Source organism: Bos javanicus, chromosome 1 (assembly GCF_032452875.1).
Source record: "Bos javanicus breed banteng chromosome 1, ARS-OSU_banteng_1.0, whole genome shotgun sequence".
NCBI classification, from domain to species: Eukaryota; Metazoa; Chordata; class Mammalia; order Artiodactyla; family Bovidae; genus Bos; species Bos javanicus.
The window spans coordinates 73,476,487-73,502,233 of NC_083868.1; the positions used below are offsets into that span (position 1 = coordinate 73,476,487).

Consider the following 25,747-nt stretch of genomic DNA (forward strand, 5'->3'; position numbering starts at 1 on the left):
CATGGCACTGTGGTTTAGACTGTCTTGGTATACCAATATTGTAAATAAGGAAACAAGCATGGAGATGTTAGTAACAATAGAACCAATATTCAAACCCAGATCTGGGTAATGCCAAGCTTAGGCTATTGACCTCACGCTACAACAAGGCCCCTTAAAAGAATTTGACTCTGAATGAGTTTCTGCTCCCTTCTTTTCTTGGTCCACAGGAGGACACTGACTCTGTTCCTCCTGGCTCACCCGGATGCCACAACATCTCTCATCCTCATCCCTTTGGAGGGATGAGGGAGATCTGGGGCATCCCTGCCAGCCTGTCCCTGCTGTGGGCTAGCGAGGATTCCTCACCCAGCTGCCGGGCTTTAGACCATCAGGGTGGCCAGACATTTTGCATTACCTGCACCTGTGGGCCATGGGGGGACACCCACATCAGGTGCTCTGTTCACAGGCCAACAGAACTCTTTGAGCAGCTGTACTAAGGCACTGGCCTCACTCACAAGGTTCATAGCCCTTCCGACCTATACATCCCTCTGAGGAGCGCACCTTCTCACTCTCCAGGTCCTCTCTCCTGAGAACATAGCCCACTGGGAGAAAGGTCTGATCCTTTTATGTCCATCATGCCTGATGCTCTGGGATGGAGGGTGGGGAGCCGGAGTCATGGCCTTGGAAACTTTACAGATCATTGGCTCTAACTCCCTATGGTGGTTCTAGAGCTGTGTCCACAGTTCTCTGATATGATGCCCCTCAAGAGGCAGAGCTCAGGCCCCTTCTTCCTGAGTATAGACTGGACTTAGTGACCAGCCCACTAGGGAGTAGAATGTGGCAGAACTGATGCATGTCACTTCTAAGATTAGCTTATAAAAAGAAGGTTGCTTCTGTCTTGGGTCCTCCATCTCTCTCTGTCTCTGTCCCTCTCTCTCTTGAATCTCTTGCTTTGAGGAAAGCCAACTACTGGGATGTGAGGCAGCCTGAAGAGCAGCCCCTAGAGTGAGAAACCAAGGCCTGCCAGCAGTTGCATGAGTGAGCTTGGAAGTGGTCTTCTGAGCCTGCCAGCAGCCTTGGGAGCCAGCCTGGAAGCAGTGGCTCTCCTAGCTGAGCCTCGGCTGACTACAGCCCCAGTGAGTGGTGTATGGTGGGCATCCTGCCTGCAGCCTCGGGAGATTCCTGGAGCTGAAACCACAGTTAAACCTCAGCCAGATTCCTGACCCACCGTGAAAATGTGGAGAAAGCAGGAGATAGTGTCCGGTGTGTGAAGCCACTACCCAGGGGCCCTGTGTCAAGCTGATCTCTCTCTCACTGTGCAGCCACTGGGAAGAACTGAGGCCCTGCTGGGGGAAATCACCTACCCATTTCCACAAATGACGAGTTGGTTCTTGAAATGAACTTAAATATTTTGACTTTCTGTCTAGTTCTCTTTCCACTACATCAGATTCCCTCTGGCTTCCATTTCCACTAATGGATGAGAAGAAATTAATCTGGCAAAGCTCTGGGAGTGCCCCCCACTGCCCCCACCATGAGCACAGGTCTTTCTGTTCTGAGTGGTGTGGACACAACCAGTGATGCCCCAGGGCCTAGGGTTTGGTGCGGGGGTGGGAGTGGAGTACAGAGCATCACTTCTGGGCTATTTGAGAAGGTAATGGCCCCTAATCTGCCCCCCTTCCCAGGGTTCATGTTCGGCTGATGTGGGAAGTTCCACCCATGCATATGAATTTTGAATTTAATACAGAATTTACCACCCACAAGTGACTATGTGAAGTAAGTGTAATTTGCCTGTGTTTATTTATTTTTATCATGAACTTAAACAAAGTTTATGGGGAATAAAAAGGAACCTGATGATCAGGAGATGTAGCTATTTTACATCTCTCTAAATTCTCTTTGTTGGTGTTCTTTGCACAGCTGGAGTGGCCTGTGCACACTATTTAGAGTTTTGCCTTCCTCACTCAGCAAGTGTCTGTTGTGCCCCAGGCCCTCTTCCGTTAAGAGAGCCTGCTGTGCCTGGCACTCTCTCAGACCACCCTCCCACTTGCCCAGCTTGCCCCCTTGCCTTCTCTCTTTGTGGGGTAACCCCAGTCTCTGACCCCTGGCTCCACCCCAGCCCCTCTCCAGCCCAGACCCTCTCTGCCTGGGCCACTCATTGGATCTCACGGTGTGGCAGACTGGAAGACTTGGCACTCTCCCTGCCTACACTGGGGGCTGGCCAGTGCTCAGGAGGCTGCATGGTCTCCAGTCCTTCTGAATCTGGAGGAGGGGCTGAGGAATCTGCCTTTTTACACATTCCTCTGGAGGACTCAGTACCATCTGTGAACTGGCAGCTCTGCTCCTGCCTGTTGTTTACCATATGGAGCTCTTCATAACAGCTTCATTGGCCTGGTTTTTAGCAAACTTCACAGAGACAGTCAGAAGTAACCTTCAGTTTCCTGAGCCAGAGCCCTCAGTTGGACTGGGTCTTCCCGCCACCCCAGTGATCTCCTCGCTGTCCATCTTTATCTCCTCCCGTGACATGCTTTCACTGACAGCAGCAGGAGGTCATTCTCCTCCTGAGGTCATTCTCCTCCTGAGAAGGAAGGAGAAGAAGCCAGGAGGTCATTCTCCAATGTTAGCCCATTGACTTCCTGATGGAAGCCCTGGAGAGTGGCTTCTGAGGGAGGAGCTGGCAATTATCGATCATAGTGTGTGCATGCTCTGTCACGTCAGTCACGTCTGACTCTTTGCGCTCTATGGACTGTAGCCCACCAGGCTCCTCTGTCCATGGAATTCTTCAGGCAAGAATACTGGAGTGGGTTGCCGTGCCCTTCTCCAGGGGATATTCCCAAACCAGGGATCAAACTCGCGACTCTTAACATCTCCTGCAATGGCCAGTGAGTTCTTTTACCACTAGCGCCACCTGGGAAGCCCATCAACTGCAGTAAGGGCTGAGAAGTCACTACTGGCCTCTGTGAGCTGGCTTTGTGTGCACTGTACATTTGGGGCGGGTGACAGAGCAGGAGGTCTGCAGCAGGGACCACGGGGCTCCCATAACGTCCTCTTGTTGCATCATCCCACTCTGTCTAAGGGGCCAGCTCCCCAGCACTTCCAATCTGCTGCTTCCTCCAAGTAGAGCAAACCATCCCTGGCCTTTCTGGGGTCCACATGATGTCCCTGCTTCTCTCTGAGGGTAAGCAAGTCCCCACCCTGGGCCTCAGTGGTCCCAGACATACATGGGGGCTCCAAGGAAATACTTTTCAGCTCTGAAATTCTGTCATATTTGCCACAGGTAGGAGAAGGCAATGGCACCCCACTCTAGTACTCTTGCCTGGAAAATCCTACGGACGGAGGAGCCTGGTAGGCTGCAGTCCATGGGGTTCATGCAGTCCATACGACTGACCGACTTCACTTTCACTTTTCACTTTCATGCATTGGAGAAGGAAATGGCAACCCACTCTAGTGTTCTTGCCTGGAGAACCCCAGGGATGGGGGAGCCTGGTGGGCTGCCGTCTATGGGGTTGCACAGAGTTGGACACAACTGAAGCGACTTAGCAGCAGCAGCAGCAAGGGTCTCTCTGTACCTCCTAGATCCTATCCCAGATGTGATCACATTTTCTCCCAGGGGAGGTCTTGAACCCACAGCCTTGCAGGCTCCGTTTACTGTCCTGTAAATAAAGAACAAAGCAAAGCTCCTGCCCCCGAGTTCCATCAAACCTGTCAGACTGAAGTGTCTATCAGAGGGGAGACTGGAGCGAGAGGGGCTTAGTAAGTGACACAGGCTGCAAGCTTGCTGCGGACATCTGTTTACTTTCACACTCTGAGTGCCCTCCAAGGGAGGCTGGGGCCACAGAGCAGCAGTCAGCTCCTGGCTTTGTAGCTCTGCTTTGAGGCCAGGCTTGTCTGAATTCTCCCCAGACGTTCCTCCTAACCCCCTGCCCACTGAGAAAGAGCCCTACCAGCTCTGTGCACCGGTGGCTGCACAGTGGGAGATGTGATCAGAATCTAAACACAGCCTGCAGAGACGACCAGAAGTTTGACAGGGGCCCAGGCAGAAACCCCCAGTCCTAACAGCTGCTCTCCCCCACGTGACAGACAGTCTCAGCCACAGCCTGGAAATAACACGCTAGGTGTCATCTATGTCACCTGCCACCCTCTTGCCATCTCTGTCTTCCCTGTGATGACATTTCGGGTCTTGTGAGATGTCAGTCAAGGGAGCAGTCATTGTTCACACAGAAGCCAGCCCTGTGTCCTCTGTCACATGCTCACTTCCCTCTCGCCAGTTGCCCAGACTCCTCGGCTGCCCTTGAGAAGCCCTCACCTGTGAGGACAGACAGAGCCCCACGAGGGAGTCAGGCCACAGACTCCTCAGACTTAGGGCCTTTGGTCTGGATCTGAAACTGTTCCATTAATTTGATACTGACTTCGGTTTTCCCTGGTAGCTCAGCTGGTAAAGAATCTGTCTGTAATGCAGGAGACCTTGGTTCGATATCTGGGCCAGGAAAATCCCCTGGAGAAGGGAATGGCTACCCACTCCAGTACTCTTGGGCTGCACTGGTGGCTCAGATGGTAAAGAATCTGCCTGCAATGCAGGAAACATCGGTTCGATCCCTGGGTTGGGAAGATCCCCTGGTGGAGGGCATGGCAACCCACTCCAGTATTCTTGCCTGGAGAATCCCCATAGACAGAGGTGCCTGGTGGTCTACAGTCCATGGGATTGCAAAGAGTCGGACATGACTGAGTGACTAAGCACAAGCACATGTCCACAGCTGGGGACTAATCCCATAATTCCTGACTTTTACAGAGGGCAGCTATAGACCCCAGAACAGGGTGGATGCAAGGAGCAACCACAAATGGTAGAGAACAGTGAGGGCTGGATCTGACTCTGAAAGCCAGGGTGGGGGATGGGACAGAAAAGATTGATCTTGCTCCAAAAGAAGATGATCCGAAGATGTGATTGTTACAAGTGTGTGATCAGGGTCATGACTGACATGAGCGTTCTTGTCCTGGCTCTGTCACCCTGGACAAATCATGCACTCTGGCTGGGCCTCAGACATATTTGCAGAATGTCAGGATACACTGATTGACAGCCAAGTGTCATCCCAGCATTTATGTTCTATGTTTTGTTTCTATTCTGTGAGTGTTCAGTTTCCAAAGGGTATGTTCGAGGGGGAAGTGGCTGGGGAGACAGGAAGAGGAGCCGGATGGTGAGTGTCCGGTGGGGAGTGTGCACGGGCTGCTATTTCCCGAGATCAGAGAACGGCCTCTTCTGACCCTCGGAGAAGCTAAGCGAGTCCCCAGCTGGAGTGTGCTGGACCAGGGCTGGGTTCATACTTTGCTCTGTTCTTTCTATGGAATCATCTCCGCCCTTTCCCTTCTGGCTCCACATGTCAAGACCCTACCATCCTCTAAGCCCCTATGCAGTGTCATCTCCTCCACGTGGCCTTCCCTGGGGCTCCTCCCACCAGAACCCCTACAGCACTTAGTCCACCCTTCTCTTGCCCCCTTAACTTCTTAGACTAGAGCCATTCTGGCTGCCCCAGTGGCCCAGGAAGCCCCTTGAAGGCTGGACTTCAACATGATAAGTCATTCTCTCCCAGCCCAGCACAATGAATGACAGCAGTAGGTTCCACTGAGTGTGGAATTGAAGTTACTCAGAGGCCTCAACATGCAAGCTCCCCAGCTCTGCCCCCAGCCCCCACCAGGCCTCAGAGATGAGACCATGGAACCCCCAGCTGAGCTCCTGGAGTATATGTCCCTGTACGGTCAGGCCCATGGTCCAGCGCACAGGAGGCTGCAAGGGAACCACAGTCTGTTATACTTTAAAGGGGCCTCTCCGGCAGGGGCTCCTCGACCAGGCAGGAGAACGGGGGACGGGAGCCCCTGCCCTTGCCTGTGGAGAAGAGTTTGCTGAGGACGCCGAGGACTCCAACCCTCTGAGTTGTGGTGGCTGTAGATCCTCCATCTTTCCATGTCCTGTTTTCACCTACAGCAACCCGAGGTCAGAAGAGGAGACCCTGTCATGGATCATGGATCATGCTCATGGTCCATTCACTTCCTGTTAGAAGCCCAGTGAGGACATGGACAAGTATGGCGTAAGCCCTCCCTGGCATCTCACTCTGTATGAGGCATGTGGAAGGGACTCAATGAATGAGTTTGAGAGTCGGATAGAATCTATTTTTCTTGTTTGTTCCAGAGCTGTTAAACTTTGAGAAGGACCTCAGAGCTCACACACCGAGTCCAGTCCCTATCGTGGGCATGGGCTGTGCCTGAGAGTCCCCAGAAGGAATTGTTCAGAACCACCTTGAGCCACCGACGCACACTCACTGCATGCCCTGTGACTCCCCACTCTGCTTTTAGGACGTGGCAGCGCAGCAGGAGTAGAGGAGTGTGGGCTTCAGAGTCAAGAAAGACCTGAGTTTGAATCCTGGCTGCACACCTTCTAGTGTGTTGCCTTGGCGCTCTTCACTTTCCTTACTGATAAGAGGGGTAATTACTAGCAGTAATTACTGGGTATTACTAGCCAGTCTGCAAGGTTGCTGTTTTATTGAAAATCAGATCATGTTGGCAGATGCCAGAGCACAAGAAATGTAGAGGCCATCACTACCTTCCTTCTTGATCAGGGAGGGAGATAAGATTTGTCCCTGTGGGGACCAGTGAGACAGGTCCACGGCTCTGATTATATCCATGTGCCCTCCACGGTTGTCGTTAAGTGAGGCTGTGTGCGTGTGTGCCTAGTCACTTCAGTCGTGTCTGACTCTGTGTGACTCTATGGACTATAGCCTTACAGGCTCCTCTGTCCATGGGATTCTTCAGGCAAGAATCCTCGAGTGGGTTGCTGTGCCCTCTTCCAGGGGATATTCCTGACCCAGGTATCAAACTCATGTCTCTTACACCCCCTGCATCGGTGGGTGGATTCTTTATCGCTGAGAAACCTTGGAAGTCCCTAAGTGAGGTTCATTTCAGTTCAGTTCAGTCTCTCAGTCATGTCTGACTGTGACCCCATGGACTGCAGCCTGTCCATCACCAACTCCCGGACCTTGCTCAAACTCATGTCCATTGAGTTGGTGATGCCACCCAACCATCTCATCCTCTGTCATCCCCTTCTCCTCCTGCCTTCTATCTTTCCTGGCATCAACGTCTTTTCCAAGGAGTCAGTTTTTCACATCAGGGGGCCAAAGTATTGGAGTTTCAGCTTCAGCATCAGTCCTTCCAATAAATATTCAGGACTGATTTCCTTTAGGATTGACTGGTTGGGTAAGTGAGATTGCCCAGGGGAAAAAGTTAGAGGGAAGTTTGTCTTGTGGGTAGCTGGGCTTCCTTCCGTTTGAGTGTGGTTGTGGCCTAGAGGGACCACATGGGAGCGTGCCCCAGGGTCTCCTCCGGCAGAATCTGGGTCCCTGGGCCCTTACCTGACCAGTCTCTGACCTGGGACAGCCCCTTATCCTCCTAGGCATGGGGAGGGTAACTCCTGGCTCATCTGCAGCTCTGGGCTGTAGCAGACATCCATGTGAGGATTTTATACACACAGAAGTGCTGGGCTCACCTCCGTTTTACTGTGAGCACTACCGTTTCCTTAAAGAAACTTTAAGAAATAAAAGCGTTTGCACTATGTCTTGGTTCAAAACTTTTTTTCTTTTTAAACAGCAGAAAAAGGGGACGGAACAAGCTTACAAAGAAAAAAAAGGATTCGAGCCAATAGCTCCAACTCCATTGTTAGACAAAGAGAAGACGTGAGGAACAGAGACTGGTCTCCAAGGGAGTTTGCTTGAGCCAAGAAGAGCTTCAGCCAACCCCCTGGGCTGGGGGCCAGTGCTTCCTCAGGGGCTCAGTGCCCTGCCTGCCTTCCCAGGCCTGGCTTCTCCTTCTGTGTGAAGGCAGGAGGTCATCCTTCTCTTGCCTCCCATTCCTGTCCTGCTGTGGAGCTGGCTCGACTTCCTTCACCTTCACCTTCCATATTTCTCTGACCTGGGACTTATTTCCCCACCAGTTTCCTGCTCTACTCAGCTCCCTTCCAGCCCAGGTTCAGCTGCTGCCCTAGGAACAGGCGAAGCCCTGGAGGAGGCCTCCACCTGCTCTCTCTCCCCTCCCTGTGGGCCTATCCAGGCTGGGCGGTGCTCCCCAGGCTGCCTGTGGTTGAGGATGCTGAGCTCCCTGGCCCAGGCCTATGGCACCTTCCTCAGGTTGCAGGCTGGGTGGAGGCCTTGGCAGTGAGCATGCCTGAAACCTGAAATCCATCCAAGGCCCAGTTAGAAAAGGATGGGGGTATAGAATAGACCAGAGAGCTTTTGGGTGGGCGGTTGTCACTGGCAGCCACTGAAACCTTACCTAGGCCCAACTCAGAGTGCTGATGGATGGGGAGGCTGACTGGGAAGAGGCTTTCAGATGCCCCTGCCACCTTGGGAGTGAGCTACCTGCTGGCTGGTGGCCATGCTGGCGTTGGCTCCTTTTGAGTACAGTGTTAAAAAACAGATGGAGTTGATGGGAAGGCCTGGCTCCAGGGAAGAGGTGGAACACATTCCCCTGTCCTGGTGGGGTAACCAGGTGACCAGGACACACACACCTAGGGAGGAGAGATCAGAGCCCACAGGCACCTCACTGTCAGCCGTTACGATCCCTATTTTGCAGATTGGGAAACTGAGGCCCAGAGAAGGGAGTGTGCTGTGCTAAGTCGCTTCAGTCGTGCCCGACTCTTTGCGACCCTATGGACTGCAGCCTGTCAGGCTCCTCTGTCCGTGGGATTCTCCAGGCAAGAATACTGGAATGGGTTGCCAGTTCTTTCTCCAAGAGAGGCGAGAAACCCATGCAATAGCAGAGCCTGGTCAGGAACCCAGACTCTGAGGCTGCCCAGCCCTCTGCCCTCCTCCCTGACCCCTGCTGCCTCATACCAAACCAAGCAAATCCAGGTGCCCAATGCAACAGTGCCCCAAAGGGTTGTAAACCGGCTGACTGGAGTAGGGGTGCACTTTCTCAAAAAGGAAAAGTGTTTGATGATCGACTGTGTCTCCTGGTGTGCGAAGGTCCCCACCTCCCCTGGTATAAATCAGGTTGGACCTTCCTGAAGAGGCTCTTGTTCTCCCACTTGATTCCCAGTTGCTGGAAATGTCAATAAAGTGATCATCCAAGCGCATGCGTGGCGGGAAGTTTTTGGGTCAGGAAGGGACCTCAAGGTGGTCAGCTTTCAGGACGAGCTATTCTGACATCTCAGACCCGTTTGTCTCCACATATCCAATTCTGCGCCTTCTCTTGTTTTCTGACGCCATCTCCAATGGGGAGCAGCGAGGCTGGGTGAGTGGGATGGAGGAGAGGATCTGTGGATGGCGTGTGAGAGGGTATTTGATGTGGGGCTCCTTGAGGTGGTGGCGAGTGGAAGACCATGTGACTCTCACGTAGTTGTCCACCCTCCCACTCCCTCCCTTCTCATCTGTTTCTCACCCAGGCCACAGCCTCCAGATTGCTCTCCCTGCTGCTATCTCCACACTTCCGTCTGGGCTCCCCATTGCTTACATGATAAACTCTAAACTCTTTCACTGCACTCTTTCACTTGCTTTATCTTTTGTTGCCACAGACCACTCACCATTCTGAAAACCTGCCCTCTGGGCTTTCCCTGCCTGCCTCTGCAAGCCCACCTCTTTCCCTCCTCCAGCCACGGGAGCCTCTTTCAGTCCTTGGACCCAGCAAGCACAGGCCGCCTCTGCACCTGCCGTCCCTCTGCCCAAAGCCCTTTCTGCTAGCCAGCCCCGTCCCCAGCCCCATCTTGACCTAGCACACTCCCACCTCCCTCTGACACTTACTGAACTTCTGGGTGTGCTCCCTCAGCACCTGCCTGCTTGCCTCTCACCTGCTCTTCTCCTCCACAGAACCTCAAACAGAGTACAGAAATATTCAGGACTCTCACCTTCTCGTGATGATGAACTGCTCAGTGAAGGGGAAGTCGCTCGGTTGTGTCCAACTCTTTGTGACCCCATGGACTATACAGTCCATGGAATTCTCCAGGCCAGAGTACTGGAGTGGGTAGCTGTTCCCTTCTCTAGGGGAATCTTCATAACCTAGGAATCAAACCTAGGTCTCTCGCATTACGGGCAGATTCTTTACCAGGTGAGCCACCCGGGAAGCCCAAGAATAGTGGAATGGGTAGCCTATCCCTTCTCCAGTGGATCTTCCCAACCCAGGAATCAAACTGGGGTCTCCTGCATTGCAGACAGATTCTTTACCAGCTGAGCCACCAGGGAAACCCCGATGAACTGCTCAAGGGCAGGCCTATTCTTTGTTTACTGTGGGCCGCCGATCTAGCCTTTAGTAAGTGCTTAAGAAAACATTTGTCAAGTCAAAAATCATCTTTCTTACTGGCCTGAGAGCTCCTCCGAGGCAAGACCTGTCTGCATCACCAGGATGACTGGGGCAGTACTGGCCTCATAGACTGCCCACAGATGCTTGGCCAATTGAATTTCAGTGATGCTGTTACTGGGGAAGTGGTCAACAGTGTTTTTATTCTGAAACCTGTCCTACCTGTAAAAAGAAGAACTCCCAGTCTGTCTTGGTTACCAACCATTTTTGGTTTTCAAAGATGAAAAGCAATTAGCCACAAGTAGAGAATGACAAATACTCAGGATGGGAGAGGGAGAGGGAGAGGAGGGGGAATCAATTATGGGAGTAGGGGGATGATGGGGGCTGTCAACCCCATCCCCTGAGCTTTCCTTCTGCAAGTGAGAAGGAAAACAGAGGAAGGCTGTTCTCAGAAAATCCCATGTTCTCCTTAAGGCACCAGGAAAGTGTTGAATCCTTCTTTCTGGACGGCACCAGAGTCTGTGAGCAGGAGGTGTCTCAGTTATATTGGAGGTGCTACCTCAGGTTGCAGGGAACTTGTGAGCCACCTGAATGGAACTCCCGCATTATTCAGAATTATAGTTTAATGATGTTTCCAGAAGTATTCAATATCTCCCCCCACTCTGGGCTTTCAGCAATTAAAATGAAATTATGTTGGTCATTGAACTGTATTTGTCAAGCACCGCCTAGTTCCTACTCTTCTGATATTTAAATTTTATTGGGATGGGACAGATTAAACACACACACACATGTATGAGAAAACAAGAAAATATCAGAGTGTTCTCTGCAGATATTAACTCTGGGCAGATCAGGGAAGGCTTCTTGGAGGAGGCAACATTTGAGCTGAGGCCAGCCACAGAAGCTGGGGAAGGGCATTCCAGGCCTAGGGCACAGCCAGTGTGTGTTCAGAGCACAGCCAGTGTGTGTTCAGAGCAGGCCTGCTGCTTCCAAGATCTGAAGAGAGAGGAAAGGAGGAAGAGGACCACAGGAGATGAGTGGGTCCCAGAGGTGGCAGATGGCAGATGGTATCCTTAATTCAGTGATTCACAGAAAACAGGGCTTGGTGAAGAGAGAATGGACTCAGGAAATGGATTCTAGGTTAGGCTCCACCACCGACTTCCCCTGGGACAGATATGGGGCAGGCGCTCTCAGTTTCTCCTTGGTGCTCAGCTTCACAAGTCTGGGGAACGTCTGGCCATCCCAACCCTGAAAAGGCAGGCCATTGCCATGCACCTCTGCTGTGCAGCAGATGGAAACCAGAGACACGTCCTCTGCTCCATCAATACCAGTTTGCCAGAAGGAACCAGCACCCTTCCAGTTGCACATTCCTGGGGGTCTGGGCAGGGCCCCCTTTTAAGATGAAAACCGCTCCTCCACGGAGGTGACTCTTGCCTGCTGCCTTTCCTCAAGCCAGCAGCTGGTCTACAGTTGCCCAGTTGCCCGCCTGGGTTCTAGGCTGATGGGGCGGCTGGATAGATAGGAAGCTCCCTGGCAGCCACAGGGGGCTCCAGCCTCCCGAGCAACTGGCCACGGCCCAGCACCTCCCTCCTGACTCAGCGTGACTGGAGTGTAGATTTTGGTGAGTGAAGGCCATGCACCAAACTCTTGCGTGGCAACCAGGGACCACCCAGCCCTGAACAGTTGGCTCACCAAGTTTCAGGGAAGGTTATTTTCATGCACGGATTTGTTTTTCCTGGCACTGGGATGGCCACGTGCTTCAGGGCAGTGACTTGAGGCGCCTCTGTGAGCTCTATTTACACAGCGAGGGGAGAGAGATACACTTTTTTGTGTCAACAGAAGGATGCTTGGGAACAGGACCGTTTATAACCCGTTAAACGGCCTGTCCCCACAGATGCCGGGCCCCTCCTGCGTGCACATAATGTGTACAATATGTGGAGCGCTTTGGGCGGGCCGGCAGCACGCGCTGGCCAAGCACTTCTGTTCTGAATAACCCTCTACGGCAGGGCCAGCTGATTCATACCAGGGAGAGGCTTGCAAGCATTGGCGCCCAGAGAATCCCAGAATCCCCAGGAAGTGAGGGGGATCCCTGGGAAGTGAGGAGGATCCCGAAGGTCCTTAGCTCGTGATTCCCTTTAAAGAATCACCTCCTCCCACCAAGTGTGTCCAGTCTGAGCATTTTAGAACACCTCCAGGCCATGGACTCAGCTATTCTTTGTGGGTTTGCTCAGCTTGTAGAAAGCTCTCTTGGAATAGTCGAAGTCTGTCCTCTAAATACCCACATTCCCCTACAACCCTTTGGGGGTCAGATGAGTTGCAAGTCCCTCTCCAGGACTGTGCTGAGGAAGACAGTTCTCTCCATCTGGGGATCTGGGTTGAACTGCCTGAGTCTCTTCAGCTGTTTCTCCTCCCATCTGGTTCTGATTCCACCACCATCTATCTGAGCCCCATTTGATTCCCTGGAAATGTGGGTTCCAGAGAGGGCCTGGGAGAGTCCCCACAATCTCTGAGAGGCAGGTGGGCCCCTCTACAGAGAAAGAGGAAGAGGGGTTGGCTCCAGGTCCCCTCCGGTCACATGCTGGAGATCCACTGGGGTCCCACTTCTCTCCTGTCCTCAGGCTGCGAGTGTCTACTCTGCCAGCACGTGGGGCCCTGGAAAGAGCATTCCATGGGTCTCGGAGCTGATGGTTGAGGAAGGCCTGGGTATGCCGACCAGCTGCTCATACTCTCCCCGTTCTTCATCTCCCTTCGTGTGGGAAATGCAAGTTCTAAACCAGATCAATAAGATGTTAGTGACAACAAGAAACCCTCATCTGAGCATGTGCCTCAGGCTTACTCTCTAAGGCTCCAGCCACCTGGAGCTGGGCACAGCGGGGCTTCCCACCCTAGTGCAGCCAGGACACTGAAATCCAGGGGGTGACACGATGTGGTCATCCCACAGGGAGATAGCAGCACTGCCCAGGAAGAGAGACCAGATTAAATGTGTCTCCCTGCTCTCAAGCAGCTCAGCCTAGCAGGAGAGCTAGGCTAGGATGTCACAAGCAGACATCCAGAGACTTGGGCATGGGGTGGGGGTGGGAGGAGGCCTCAGGTTGTACCCCTTCTCCGCTCCATGAAGCCCCCTTTAGTTCACTAGGCAGTGGTCTAGGGTAAGGGCTGGGTGCTGTGGTCCCCAGGCTGCAATGTTCTGGGTCAGAGACCAGGGCCCGGCTGTGCCCTGCCAGGGCCTGGGGTAAGCCGACCGAGGGTGGTGGTGGGGGCCTGCTCTGCCACTCTCCTAGATGCCCGGAAGCCTGAGGGCATGACGACTGGCTGCTTTCCCAGAAAATACAGTTCAGTTCGTTGTCTACCTGGCCTGTCCTTGAGCCCAGGCCCAGTTCTGTCCCATGGCGGCGATCAACAGTGAGCCGCCCCTGCTACTGGAACCCAGGGAGGAGAATAGGCTCCCAGAACCTGAGAGACCCTCCTTGTGGGACCCTGGGCTCACCTCTCCAGCTCTGCTCTGCAGGCGAGGTGTCAGTGGAAGCTGAGTCTCCAATCCAGACCTCTGGGGCCTGGGGATTTCGAGGGCTGGTTGCTGTTGCATTCAGAGCAGCGGGCCAGCCTCTGGAGAACTCAGAGGAAGGACTTTGTTTTCAGGGAAGGAGACAGGGCAGGGGTCGCCTCCCCCTCCTTGATGAGTGAGTGGCCCCTCTCCAGCCTGTCTCTGCCAGGGCGGGGGCATGGGGTCGATGGCGCTGGAATGACTCCCTGCCACCCCTACCCTTCAGTCTTTGAGCGATGGGCTTAGCACAGCTTGTGGTTGGTCATCCAGAGGGGACTTTCTGTGCCCTAGATCTAACCACAGTGAGCAGAGGGCGTTTTTCTGCTGGGAACAGTGGGGTAGGCCTGCTGATGAAAGGGAGGGCTGACTCTGAGATGTGCGAGTTTAAAAACACAGGATGATCTTGCAGGAAAGTGGGAGCGGGGGTTGGGGGTTTAATCAAGTTACCTGTAGACATGGAAGTTCTTATGATTGAGGGGCAGGGAAAAGAATGCTCTATTTTCAAGATGGTGCGATGTTTGTGTGAGGGATGGGGGTGGAGAGGGGTGGGCAGTGGGCAAGGAGGTGGCCATGTCTCCCTCTTTGAGGCTTCTGCACTGACCAAGGCCCATGAAAGGGAGAATGAAAAGACCTGATTTCTAGTCTCAGCTCTGCCAAAGACAGACTGAGCCTGACTCAATGTTCTCATCTGTGAAATGGGTTGTTAAAAATGTGTCGCCTGAAAAATCACCAAGCGGTGGCAATTGGATGTGAAGCTTTTTCAACTGTGAGGTGCTGTAGATTGGGACTGATATTGCGGTCATCGGATAGACCTGGTGAAAGAGCCCCACCTTTTGGGACAGGGATGGGGAGGGGGAGGGGCAGTTGAATGGGCGCTCACATCATTCCTTCCCCACTAGGAGGAGCACTTGACACTTCCAGAGGATGGATTGTCCGTGTGGCTGGATGAGAGGGTGGAGGGGAGCAGAGTCCGCCCTGCTCCCCCCCTCCTCCCGCCCCCACCATCGCCGCAGGCTTCCCTTAGGGCAAACGTCCATCAGAGCAGGACCTTCCGCCTCCCTCTGCCCGCTCCCCACCCCGCCCTAGCATTGGCAGGGTTTCAGATACCCGGGGCGGTGGGGGTCGGGGAGCGGGGAGAGGGGGAAGCCTGGCCGCCAGGAAGGGTGGGGCTGCCAGGCAGGCACCGCCCAGCTGCAGTGTGACCCCGCCAGTCCCGGAAACTCTCCAAACCCAGGACCTCAACGGACGTCCGGCAACTCAGAGGGGAGGCAGCAGGGCCTGCCAGGACGGAGGGTGTGTGGGACGCCTCTGAGGTCCCGTTGAGAAAGGAAGAGCTGTGTTTTATCCTACTCTAGAGTCAGAAGGCTGTGTGATGTCCTCCCAGTGTTAACAGAAGTAGCTGGGCGGCCTTCAGAAATGCTTTTCATCCCCAGATGCTGGCATTGGGCGGTGCACATATCCTGGATTTATTAATTTTTAAAAAGTTGCCACTTGTTGAAGAGTGTTTATCATGTGCTGGGCACTTGCTCAGTTTGTTCCCTACGTGGATCCTTCACCAGCTCAGGGAGACACAATGACATTATCATTGTGCCCTTTTCATAGATGAGGAAACTGAAGCTCAAGGGCAAGGGTTACTTGCTCAAGGTCACAGAAATACTAACTACTGGAGTCTGGATTCAAAACCAGGTAGGTCTGGCTGATTTCAGACCGCAGCTTCTTAATTTTCCTAGAAGGCAGGAACCGAAGTTCATACACCCTTGCGGAACACCTAGACCTGACAGGTACCCAATAAAGAAGCATTGAATAGAGCTTGACACATTTTGGTCTGATTCTCTCCATTATAGTCTGATGAAATGACAGACTGGGCAAAAGTACGTATCTCAGCGACAAGCATACAGTTGGTCCACATACATATAAAGGTAAGACCCAGCTTTCCTCCTTTCTACATGCGGTATCTGTGCTCATGAATAATATTTTCAGAGAACACAGCCTCCCCGTGGGTCTCTGCCCAGGCAAGGCTATTAAAAGTCCCCATTAGACCTCGCCTTAGCGAGTGAAGGGCTTTGGGAGTGGGGTAGGGGAGCTAAAGGAAGAGGCTGTGACTGTCTTCTCTTGGAGTCCCAGATGTCGGGAGTCTGGCAATGGGGAGGAAAGACACCTGCTTTCTTTGCTGATGCCGTTGAGGGAGCCCTTCTGTCTGCCTGGGTGGAGGTAGCCTGGAGGCTTCTGGACCTAGAAGCTTGGCTTGCACAGAACTCTGAGAGGCTGGGTCTCGCTGTCTGGCCCAGGTGTGTGAGATGTGATGACTGTGTCCTGCAGTGAAGGATGCTGGGTGAGTCGGGTCTTGTGAAAGAGGAAGGGGCCTGTGGTGGGCCAGGTAGGCTGACTCCAGGTCCTCTCGTCCCCCCAAGGTGCACTTGGCTTGCTTCCTCATTCCCTGCCTCCTGGCCTGCCTGTCTTCAACTCTCCTTGAAGTGGTCAGGATAGTACTGTTCCATACTTCCAACAGTTCAAGCCTCTCCGGCTGGGTCTTATCCAATCCACACTGACGTGGAATCAGAGTCCAGGCAGAAAACATAACCTATTCCAGAAACCTCAGCCGAGGGAAACCAGTTATAAAGGCATTGGAAGAGATGAAAGGGCAGATGTGGGTGAAAGCTGGCCTTGAGAGTAGCAGCCACGGGAAAAAAACGACACCATGCCTGGTGGAAGTCTGGAGCAGAGAGAGTGTTTCCAGAACCCAGGGAGAGCCAGAGTCCTGGCGGAGGTTCCCTGGCAGGAATGGGGACCCCAGAGGTGATCTGCCAGATAGAGGGAGAGGGTGTGGGGAGAAAGCTCTGGTTTTTACCCTCCTCTTCCTCGTAGTCTCCTGATTGGTTGGGACTTGAGCAAATGCAGCCTGCAGGGGTCAGTCCCCCGTGAGGGAGGGCAGAGGAAGTGTGGAGGGGAGGGCAGACGGGCAAATGACCTCCTTACCTCCAGCTTGTCAGACCCTCGGAAAAGAACACATCTTTCCAAGCAGTAATCAGGAGCGTCAGCCCTGGAGAGTAAACTTGCCTCTGGAAGTAGTCCCAGATCCAGTGATGGTTACTGCAGTTAGTGGTGATGCCCAAGTGTTATCCCTACTGGGAGTGAGCCAGGGAAAAGGAGGATTTGTGTGTGTGTGTGTGTGTGTGTGTGTGTGTGAGGTAGATCTGTCTCCTTACCTTTTTCAAAGGATAGGGGTACCTCCGTGCTTTTCATAGAGCACCAGTTTTCATGTTAGGTCATAATAGCAGTCTCTGGGGCAGAAAGCTCCATGGCAGGCCGTGAGACAGACGAACGTGCCTATTAGGAAGAGGCACTGGCCTCAGGAACAGGATACCTGAGGCTAAGTCTCAGCTCAGACAAGTCGCTTACCATCTTTGAACCTCAGGATCTGTGTCTTTCAGATGGGGACTGTACATTTTACAGGGTTCTGCAGAAATGCAGGACAACAGGTATGTGTGGGGGTTTGTAGACTACAGCGGGCTTGGGTAGAAAAGCCTGTACCTGGGACACACACCATCACAGGAGAGTTGCTTAGTCTGCTTGTGGATTTGATGAGTCCCCGTGGAGTGGGCGCCTAAAACCCTCATTTTATAATCTCAGAGTCAAAAAGATCATTGCAGTCAGCTTGTCCAAGCTCTCTCCTAAAGGAGAGTCAGTTCTCCAGAGTTCTTGGAGATGATCCTTCCTACTTTTCCTCCTTCCTGCTTTCTCTCTGTCTCTCTTTCCAGTTCTCTCCCTGCCTGTTTTTCTCATTCCCTCTTCCTTCCTCTCTTCCACAAATATTTGGAGCACTTACTCTCTGGCAGGCAGTGTGCTGGATGCTGGATCCTGCAGCAGGAATGGAGACAGAAGTGCTCATGGAGCTTACAGTCTAACACTTGAAAGTCTGCAAACAGTGTCTGTTGAATACCTCTAGTCACAGGATACAGGATGCTTACTACTTTAGAAGACGGTCTATTTTGTGGGTTCATTTCCCCTTATTTAAACCAAATTCTGCCTCCACAGAATGCTTGTTCTGATCTTTGGAACTAGAGAGAATAAGTCTAACCCCATTTCCTATGTCACTGCCCTTAAAATGTGGGAAAATAAACATGGAACACTCAGAAAATATTCGCACTCTCTAGTTTCCACTTGTGAAGGGGGAGCTGATTCTCCGTGAAGTTAAATTCCTTAAGGGCATGAGGTCAGAGGCAGGGTGGGCTATCACCTGGGTGCTTGGGCCTGGTTCCCAGGCCACCTGGGGCAGAGGGAAGCTGTGTGGTGGAGACTCACGGAGGGACGCAGACGGAAGTGCGCAGGTGGCCAAGGAGGGGGGCGCATGTGAAGCAAGGGGGTCGGTCAGTGTGGAGGGTGCGCTGTGTGTGAGGCATGCTCTGGCTGTCTGCCTAGGACAAGCCTGAGCTCCAGCGTTTCTGGGCTGATTCACTACTTCCTCTCTCCCCAAAGGAATCCCCTTTATAGCTCTCCAGGCCGGACCCCTGGATCCCTGGGAATGCTGTCTGACAGCTGTGTGAGTGCAGCCGTGGCTCTTGAACCGGGTGCCAGCTGGGCGTGCTCTGGGAGCCACCGCTTGGGATGTCAGAGGCGAGCTGCTGCAGCCGCCCTTCCGTCAGCAGGAAGCCCAGCCGCATACACTTGGACAGGAAGCCCCGGTGCTGGCCAGCTGAGCAAGCTCTGGTTTCTCCTGAGTCTGAGGCTTTGGCCCAGCATGGAGGGAGGCGAGCCAGGTGCTGTGGCTGGGCGGCACTGACAGCTCCGCGGGCTCCACCTCGGACTGGGGATGTGGGTTCAAGGGTGTGAGCAGAAAAGCATCATGGAGGCTGGGCCAGAGGAGTTGCTTCCTGGAGGAAGGGTGAGGGAGTGGGAACACAGTGTCTAGCAGACTTGGGCCAGCTGGCTGAGGATCTGCAAAGACTTTTGTGATGGTTCCAGACAGAACGTGTTCCCTTGGGTTCAGACCTCCAGCATCAACTCACACCAGCTCCAACCTCCGGGCTGCCTCCACCTCCAAGAAAACACAGGATCATCTCTTGGGGTGGGATGTCCACACATTCCCAGCTTGAAAATGACTCCTCTCGGGGAAAATTCTTTTGTAACATAGCAAGCTGCATTCTGAGTGAATTAATAAAATATGGAGTGTGCTCAGCTGGGGACAAAAGCAATTTCACATTCAAGGCTGATAATTTTGCTTCTGAGTGCTACATGTAAGGATCTTCAAGGCAGTCTATGTGTGCCTACAACCACCCCAAGGACCCCCAGAATTTGCAGAGTGCTTCAGTTTTTCACAAGTCACTCAGGGACTTTCCCCCCCCACATTTGGGTTTTACAACCTGATAGGCCAGTAAGAGATAACTGATATCTGAGGACCAGGAGGTAAGTAGATCGGCTCAAGGTCCGGCAGCCCAGCAACGGCAGAGCCAGAAGCACTCCATAACTTCTGATGCTCTGGAAAGCGACCTAGATGATTACTTTCCAGGGGCCTGAGCATCTCCTACCCTGCCCTGGACTGTGTGCCTTCAAGCACAGGCACATGGTGGGTTGGGTGGTGCTCCAGGCTGGAATCTGTTCCTGATAGCCCATGGCTTTGTCAAAACCTCCTCCTGGGTGAATCATGTCTGTGGCTTTAGTTGCTCTCCTTGGCATCTCCACAACTTTTAATTTGTGCCATTTTATTTAATTTTTAAAAAATATTTTTTGATGTGGGCCATTTTTAAAGTCTTTATTGAATTTGTTACAATATTACTTCTGTTTCATGTTTCTTTATTATTATTATCATTATTATTATTATTATTTTTGGTCATGAGGCATGTGGGATCTTAGTTCCCTGACCAGGGACCAAACCCTCGCCCCCTGCATTGGAAGGTGAAGTCTTAGCCACTGAATCACCAGGGAAGTCCCTGTGCCATTTAAAAAATCTGCTGCTGCTGCTGCTAAGTCGCTTCAGTCGTGTCCAACTCTGTGCGACCCCGTAGATGGTAGCCCACCAGGCCCGCCTGTCCCTGGGATTCTCCAGGCAAGAACACTGCAGTGGGTTGCCATTTCCTTCTCCAATGCATGAAAGTGAAAAGTGAAAGTGAAGTCGCTCAGTCGTATCCGACTCTTAGCGACCCCATGGACTGCAGCCCACTAGGCTCCTCCGTCCATGGGATTTTCCAGGCAAGAGTACTGGAGTGGGGTGCCATTGCCTTCTCCGTTTTAATAATCTAGATTTCATCTATAGTTGATGCCTCTGTAATTCTGATTCTAGACCAGAGGTAGGCAATTTTTTTCTAAAAAGTGCTAGATAGTAAATACTTTAAGTTTGTGGTCCGTTTGGTCTCTGTTGCAGCTGCTTAATCACAGTTGTTGATGCAGAAGCAACATAGACATGTCAACAAATAGGGTGGCTATGTTCCAATAAAACTTTATTCACAAAAACAGGCAGTGAGCTGGATTTGGTAGCTAAACTGTAGTTGGCTGACCTCTGCTTTAGAGCTCCTTGAAGACAAAGGCTCATTTGTTCATATACAACCACAACCGCTCTCCCCACTCTCTGCACCCATGTTGTGTTGACTATGTTTATATGTTTATACTTTGAGCTTAATAGGAATTCAGTGTTAATTCAGTGAATGAATACATGAATGAGTTTCAAATGAAACCATTATAGAACTTGTTAGGTTTCCATTCAGATCCTCGTCTGAAAGCAATATGATATTGTTGAGTCTAAGTTCATTGGGAAGAAGGGCTTCCCTGGTGGCTGAGATGGTAAAGAATCTGCCTGCCAATGCAGGAAATGCAGGTTCGATCCCTGGGTTGGGAAGATCCCCTGGAGAAAGGAATGGCTACCACTCCAGTATTCTTGACTGGGAAATCCCATGGGCAGAGGAGCCTGGTGAGCTACAGTCCATGGGGTCTAAAAGAGCAGACACAACTGAGTAACTAACGCTTTCACTTTCATTGGGAGGAATTTGAAGGCTCTGGTTTCAAAACCAATTCTGCGAGTTTCCAGCTGTTAAAACTTGGGCATGTCAGCTACTCTATCTCAGTCTCAGGTTGCCCATATGAGATATAGGATGATAACTACCTCAAAGCATTGTTGTGGGATAAACAGAAAGCATGGAAAGCTGGGGACCCAGTGTTGAACAGACAGTGAGTGCTGAAGAAATTGTGACAGTTGCTCCAAGAAGGAGGTGGTGTTACCGCTGGAAGCCCAAATGGGCCTCAGCACCCACCTCTGACACATGAGAGGACATTGTGAGAATAAGTAGAAAGATATCCCTTGGCATGGAAAAAGTAGGGTCATGTAGACCCAGACAGTGTTGCAGAGGCCTCCCATGTGGCTCTCCCATAAGCATCCTAAACTCACTGTCTAGAACAGACCTCCTCATCTTTATCCTCCACTTCCTAAGCTGCTCTATTTTTTAAAAGTCTTTGTTGAATTTGTTGCAGTATTGTTTCTGTTTTATATTTTAATGTTTTGGCTGCATGTGGGATGGAATCCTCACTCCCTGCACTGAAAGGCAAAGTCTTAACCACTGGACGGCCAAGGAAGTCAAGCTGCTCTTCTGTCTCCATCTCTCCAGATCCCAAGTCAGAAATCTGCAGGTCATCTGCAGATGAGGCTTGCTCCCTCCTATCCCAAGACCAGCAGCCACCAAAGAGCCACCCTCCCCGCCTCCCGATACCCCTCCTGTCACAGTCTTACACCTATGCAGTTGCGGTAGCTGCTTCCAGTGGCTCTCAACTCTATGCATTCAACCACTATGCTGTTATGTTTATGCTTCAAAATACACACTTACCTTGTCCCGCTCAGCTTCTAAAATCTCCAATGACTCCCCATTCATAGTAGACCAAAGTCCAGTTTCTTAGCCACAGCTGTTCTCCATTGATCTCTGTTCGTCTTTCCAGCTTCATCCCTTAGCATCCTTTGCTTGCCATGCCACTTGTCCTAGCCTCACAGATGAACTTCACTCTATGCATTCGCCTCTTTTGTATTTTTATGTTGTTATGCACTTTTACCTTCTCATACCTCAGGATTCCCATCCTCTCCAAAATGTCACAAATCAGGCATTAAATACTATCCTGTAGCCCTAGAGTTTTTAAACACTGTATTTAAAGGTACTTCACTCAGTTCTAGTTTGGAACTTAGCTCTGGGAAAATTTGTGCCAATGGTATATTAAAGTGTCTGATATATAAGTTCCCTCTTTTTCCAGTGGTCATGTATGGATGTGAGAGTTGGACTGTGAAGAAAGCTGAGCCCCGAAGAATTGATGCTTTTGAACTGTGGTGTTGGAGAAGACTCTTGAGAGTCCCTTGGACTTCAAGGAGATCCAACCAGTCCATTCTGAAGGAGATCAGCCCTGGGTGTCCATTAGAAGGACTGATGCTAAAGCTGAAACTCCAATACTTTGGCCACCTCATGTGAAGAGTTGACTCATTGGAAAAGACTCTGATGCTGGGAAGGATTGGGGGCAGGAGGAGAAGGGGATGACAGAGGATGAGATGGCTGGATGGCATCACTGACTCGATGGACGTGAGTTTGAGTGAACTCCGGGAGTTGGTGATGGACAGGGAGGCCTGGCGTGCTGCGATTCTTGGGGTCAAAAAGAGTCAGACACGACTGAGCGACTGAACTGAACTGAGTTAATTAAAAGGGAACTTATATATCAAATGCCTTCTGTCTAGAAGCGTCCCTGGTACATCCAGAAAAGAAATGTGCTGGCATTGGACTTATGGATCAGCTGTCTTAACAGTAAACACGAGGCTTCCAATCCAGTAGAATAATGATGCAGCCAGTGCTATATGAGTGCTATGTGACTAAGCTGTTCTTCCAGAGTTCCTCTGGTGTCACAGAGGGCTCCTCCCAGCAACAAAAGAACCTGTCACTGTGACCAATCGTGAATTCAACGCTGTAACGGAGTGGCCTTCCCCCACATCCTCTGCTTTAGCTCCCCTCTGAAGTACCTAGATAACAGTATTTGATGCACATTTCCTGAGTTGTGTGCCAGATATGAAAACCCCCCACTGCATGGAAGATGTTGACTACTTGACTATCATGAGCACACAGCCCCAGGCTTCCTGGAGCCTAAGGACGGATAAGGTTAACCTTGTGACCCCACCGTGTTCCTTCATCATCAGCCCGTCAGACACGTGCACAAACTGATTTTGAGACCACTCTCCCTCACTTGGCCTTTAAATATGCAGTGCTGAAACCCTGTGGGGAGCTCAGGGGTTTTTACAGCGTGAGCCACCTGTCTTGCGGCGCCCTGCAGTAAACCTTTCTCTGCTCCAGACTCTGACATTTCAGTTTGTTTGCCCTCACTGTGCGTTAGTCACATGAACTTGCGCTAACAGCATGATCAGCAGCTGGTTCTTGGTCTCCTACAACTTCAAAGCCTGGCGAACTTGGAACGAAGGATGAGCCTCCAGGGTACAGGAAATGGAAGGGTGAAAAATCACATGGACGTTCTCCTTGACTTTCTGCTGATGGGTGATAGCAGCTCTCCTCAACCTTGGAAATGGCCTCAAGTGGAAACACCCAGGACTGGTCCATACTGGTCCTCTCTGGACCTCTCTGCTCCACCCCAGCTCTATCCCTGGTCTTACCTGCTACCCACTCGGGGCTTATTGGAATCCTCTTGCCTCTCTTGCTCCCCTAAAAATAGGGAACCAGGACACAGTGCCTCACACGGTGTTGATGGGACTTTGAGCCCCATCTGTTTGCACCCCAGAGTTAGGTAGCCTAGTGGCATTTCCAGAGGCACAAAGGTATTTTCTTTTACAGAGCAATGTAAAAAGGCATAATTCTTCTCAGACATCAGCAAAGCAGAAAACTTGGGTAAATGAATAGAAATCTTTTCTTAAAAATAAGAGAAAAACAGTTGTTTTTGCTTAAAATATGCTGTTACTAACCTCTCTAATATAAAATTCCTTTTTGGTTTAGAAGTAGTGAAGTGTAATGGATGGAGAATGACATGGAAAAATTTCTCTTAATCAGTTCATCTCTATCTTATAAAATGCTCCTTTTGGATGCTAACTCACCTATACCCTAGGACTGTTAGGAAAAACATTGCTGGTTGGAATTTCTACAGTGCTTTGAACTGTTAGTAAGAAAGAACTGCGAGAGGCATGTCTGGGTTTTACAAACTTGAAATATTGAAACCTCAGCTTATTAAACAAATGGATAGATTTAGACATGGTAAAATAATCTACAACATTGAAAAGATGAATATCATGATGCATTTAAAATGTGATTAGATTTACTGAGGTTTAACTTAGCATTTTAAGTGAACCTTCTGTGGTAAAAGCAGTTACAGGACTTCTCAATATTGTATTGATTAGGATTTGGTTTGTGTTTAAGCAAGGTAGTTTGTTTCTCTTTCATGTAAAAGTTTTGGTGGGTGGTCTGCAGTTGATGTCACCTCCCTAGTATCAGAGATCCAGATTTATTCATTCATTTCATCAGTCAGTCAGTTAGTCAGCAAAATTTGTTTAGCACCAGTTAGGTACTGGCATTATAGAAATAGAGGAAGGGAAAAAAAGGACCAACAAAAATCTTTGCCATCGTGGACTTTACATTTTGTTGTTCTCTTGGGCATGGCCTTGACCTTATTGCCTGACATGGCAATATCTTTGCATTCTAGGCAGCAGTCTAGAGGAAGGAATGAAGAAGGAGGCAAAGAACGCACCTGTGTAATCTCTTAAGAAAGGATCTTGGAAGCCACGTGACTTTTCCCTACATTTCATGCAATGATTAGTCACGTGGTCCCACCTAACTGCAAGGGAAGCTGGGAAATGTAGTCTTAATTTCAGGTGACCACCATGTGACCAGGTGAAAGTCTATTAAGGAAGAAGGGAAGATAAATAATGGTGGAGGCAAGGAACTACAGGTATCTCCCACAAATAAGACTTGTAATTTAAAAATTCATTTTATTTAATTAGATGTGTTCAAAATATTATTTTTCTAGCATGCAGCAAATATAAAAATTATTTCACATTCTTTTGTTTTGTTGCTCATCTTTGAAATCTAGTGTCTATCTTACATCACTTGCATTCTCTCCTTCACTCATCTACATCTCGGTTTAGATCAGAACATTGCAAGTGTTCATAGCCACATTGGATAATGCATTCCTGGAGCCTGGCAACTTGAAATGTGGACCATGGTTCAGCAGCATCCACAACACTGGGAAGCTTGTTAGAAATGAAGACTCTCAGGCCCCACCCCAGACCTGCTCAATTAGAATCTAAGATCCCCATCTGACTGGTGTGCATATCAAAGTATGATGGGCACTGTTCTGTAATGCTTCCATGAGAACCTATTGGCAGTTTCCATGAGAACCTAATAAAAAGTCTAGAGAAAAGAGAAACCACTCCCAGTGAACTCTCTGGAATCAAGTGTGAGAACTGGTCAGGCACCATCTCTCCTTTTCCTGATCCCATTAGACTATTAATTAGACCTTCTTAGAAAGGACACTTTTAAAGATGTTACATTTAAATTAAATTAATTTTATTAATTGACCAAGGGAGAGACGTTAAACAGCAAACATAGTATTGTTGGGTTATGAGTGGATTTAATTTTCAAGGGTATCCTCCAATGCCATGAGCACAGCTTTAAAATACATTAGATTTCTCTCAAGCTTGTTGCCTGATTTTTTTTTCCCACAGCTTTATTGAGATACAATTCACCTATATAAGTCACCGATTTCAATTGCATATTTTTTGTATATTCAGAGTTGTGCAACCATCACCAAAGTCAATTTCAGAACACTTTCATCATCTTTAAAAGAAATCCTATACCTCTCGGCCATTACTCCCCATTTCCTGCTAGCCCTAGGCAATCAGTAGTTCACTTTATGTCATGATAGATCTGCCTATCAGAACATTTCATATAAAGAAGCATACCGTCTATAGTCTTTGGTGACTAGGATTTTTCACTTAACAGTTTTCAAGGTTCA

At 50.6% G+C, this 25,747-nt stretch overlaps 1 protein-coding gene and 1 long non-coding RNA gene across 4 annotated transcripts; both read left to right on the forward strand.

Annotated features, from left to right (window-relative positions):
* The first annotated feature begins 13,244 nt into the window (after window positions 1-13,244).
* Window positions 13,245-18,980, forward strand: LOC133244865 (uncharacterized). Of its 3 annotated transcripts, XM_061412566.1 has the most exons (4): window positions 13,314-15,469; window positions 15,628-15,702; window positions 15,908-16,071; window positions 18,260-18,980. In XM_061412566.1, exons 1-4 carry the CDS (start codon window positions 15,386-15,388, stop codon window positions 18,561-18,563), a joined length of 627 nt encoding a protein of 208 aa, XP_061268550.1. In that variant the 5' UTR covers window positions 13,314-15,385; the 3' UTR covers window positions 18,564-18,980. The 3 variants fall into 3 exon arrangements, 1 of the variants encoding a protein (XP_061268550.1); XR_009735536.1 differs by having other exon boundaries at window positions 13,245-16,115; XR_009735537.1 differs by having other exon boundaries at window positions 13,245-15,994.
* Window positions 18,981-19,848: 868 nt separating this feature from the next.
* LOC133244876 (uncharacterized) lies at window positions 19,849-24,792 on the forward strand. The gene is made up of 2 exons (XR_009735538.1): window positions 19,849-21,397; window positions 22,007-24,792. It is a non-coding gene; the product is annotated as an uncharacterized LOC133244876 (long non-coding RNA).
* The last annotated feature ends 955 nt before the right edge of the window (window positions 24,793-25,747 follow it).

Bases quoted from the DNA above. Each gene is read 5' to 3' on its own strand.
- LOC133244865 (XM_061412566.1), top strand. From the start codon at position 15,386: ATGAGGAAACTGAAGCTCAAGGGCAAGGGTTACTTGCTCAAGGTCACA. The intron at 15,703-15,907 runs GTAAGACCCAGC...TTGGAGTCCCAG, and splicing joins TGGTCCACATACATATAAAG to ATGTCGGGAGTCTGGCAATG. The intron at 16,072-18,259 runs GTGTGTGAGATG...CTCTCCCCAAAG, and splicing joins GGTCTCGCTGTCTGGCCCAG to GAATCCCCTTTATAGCTCTC.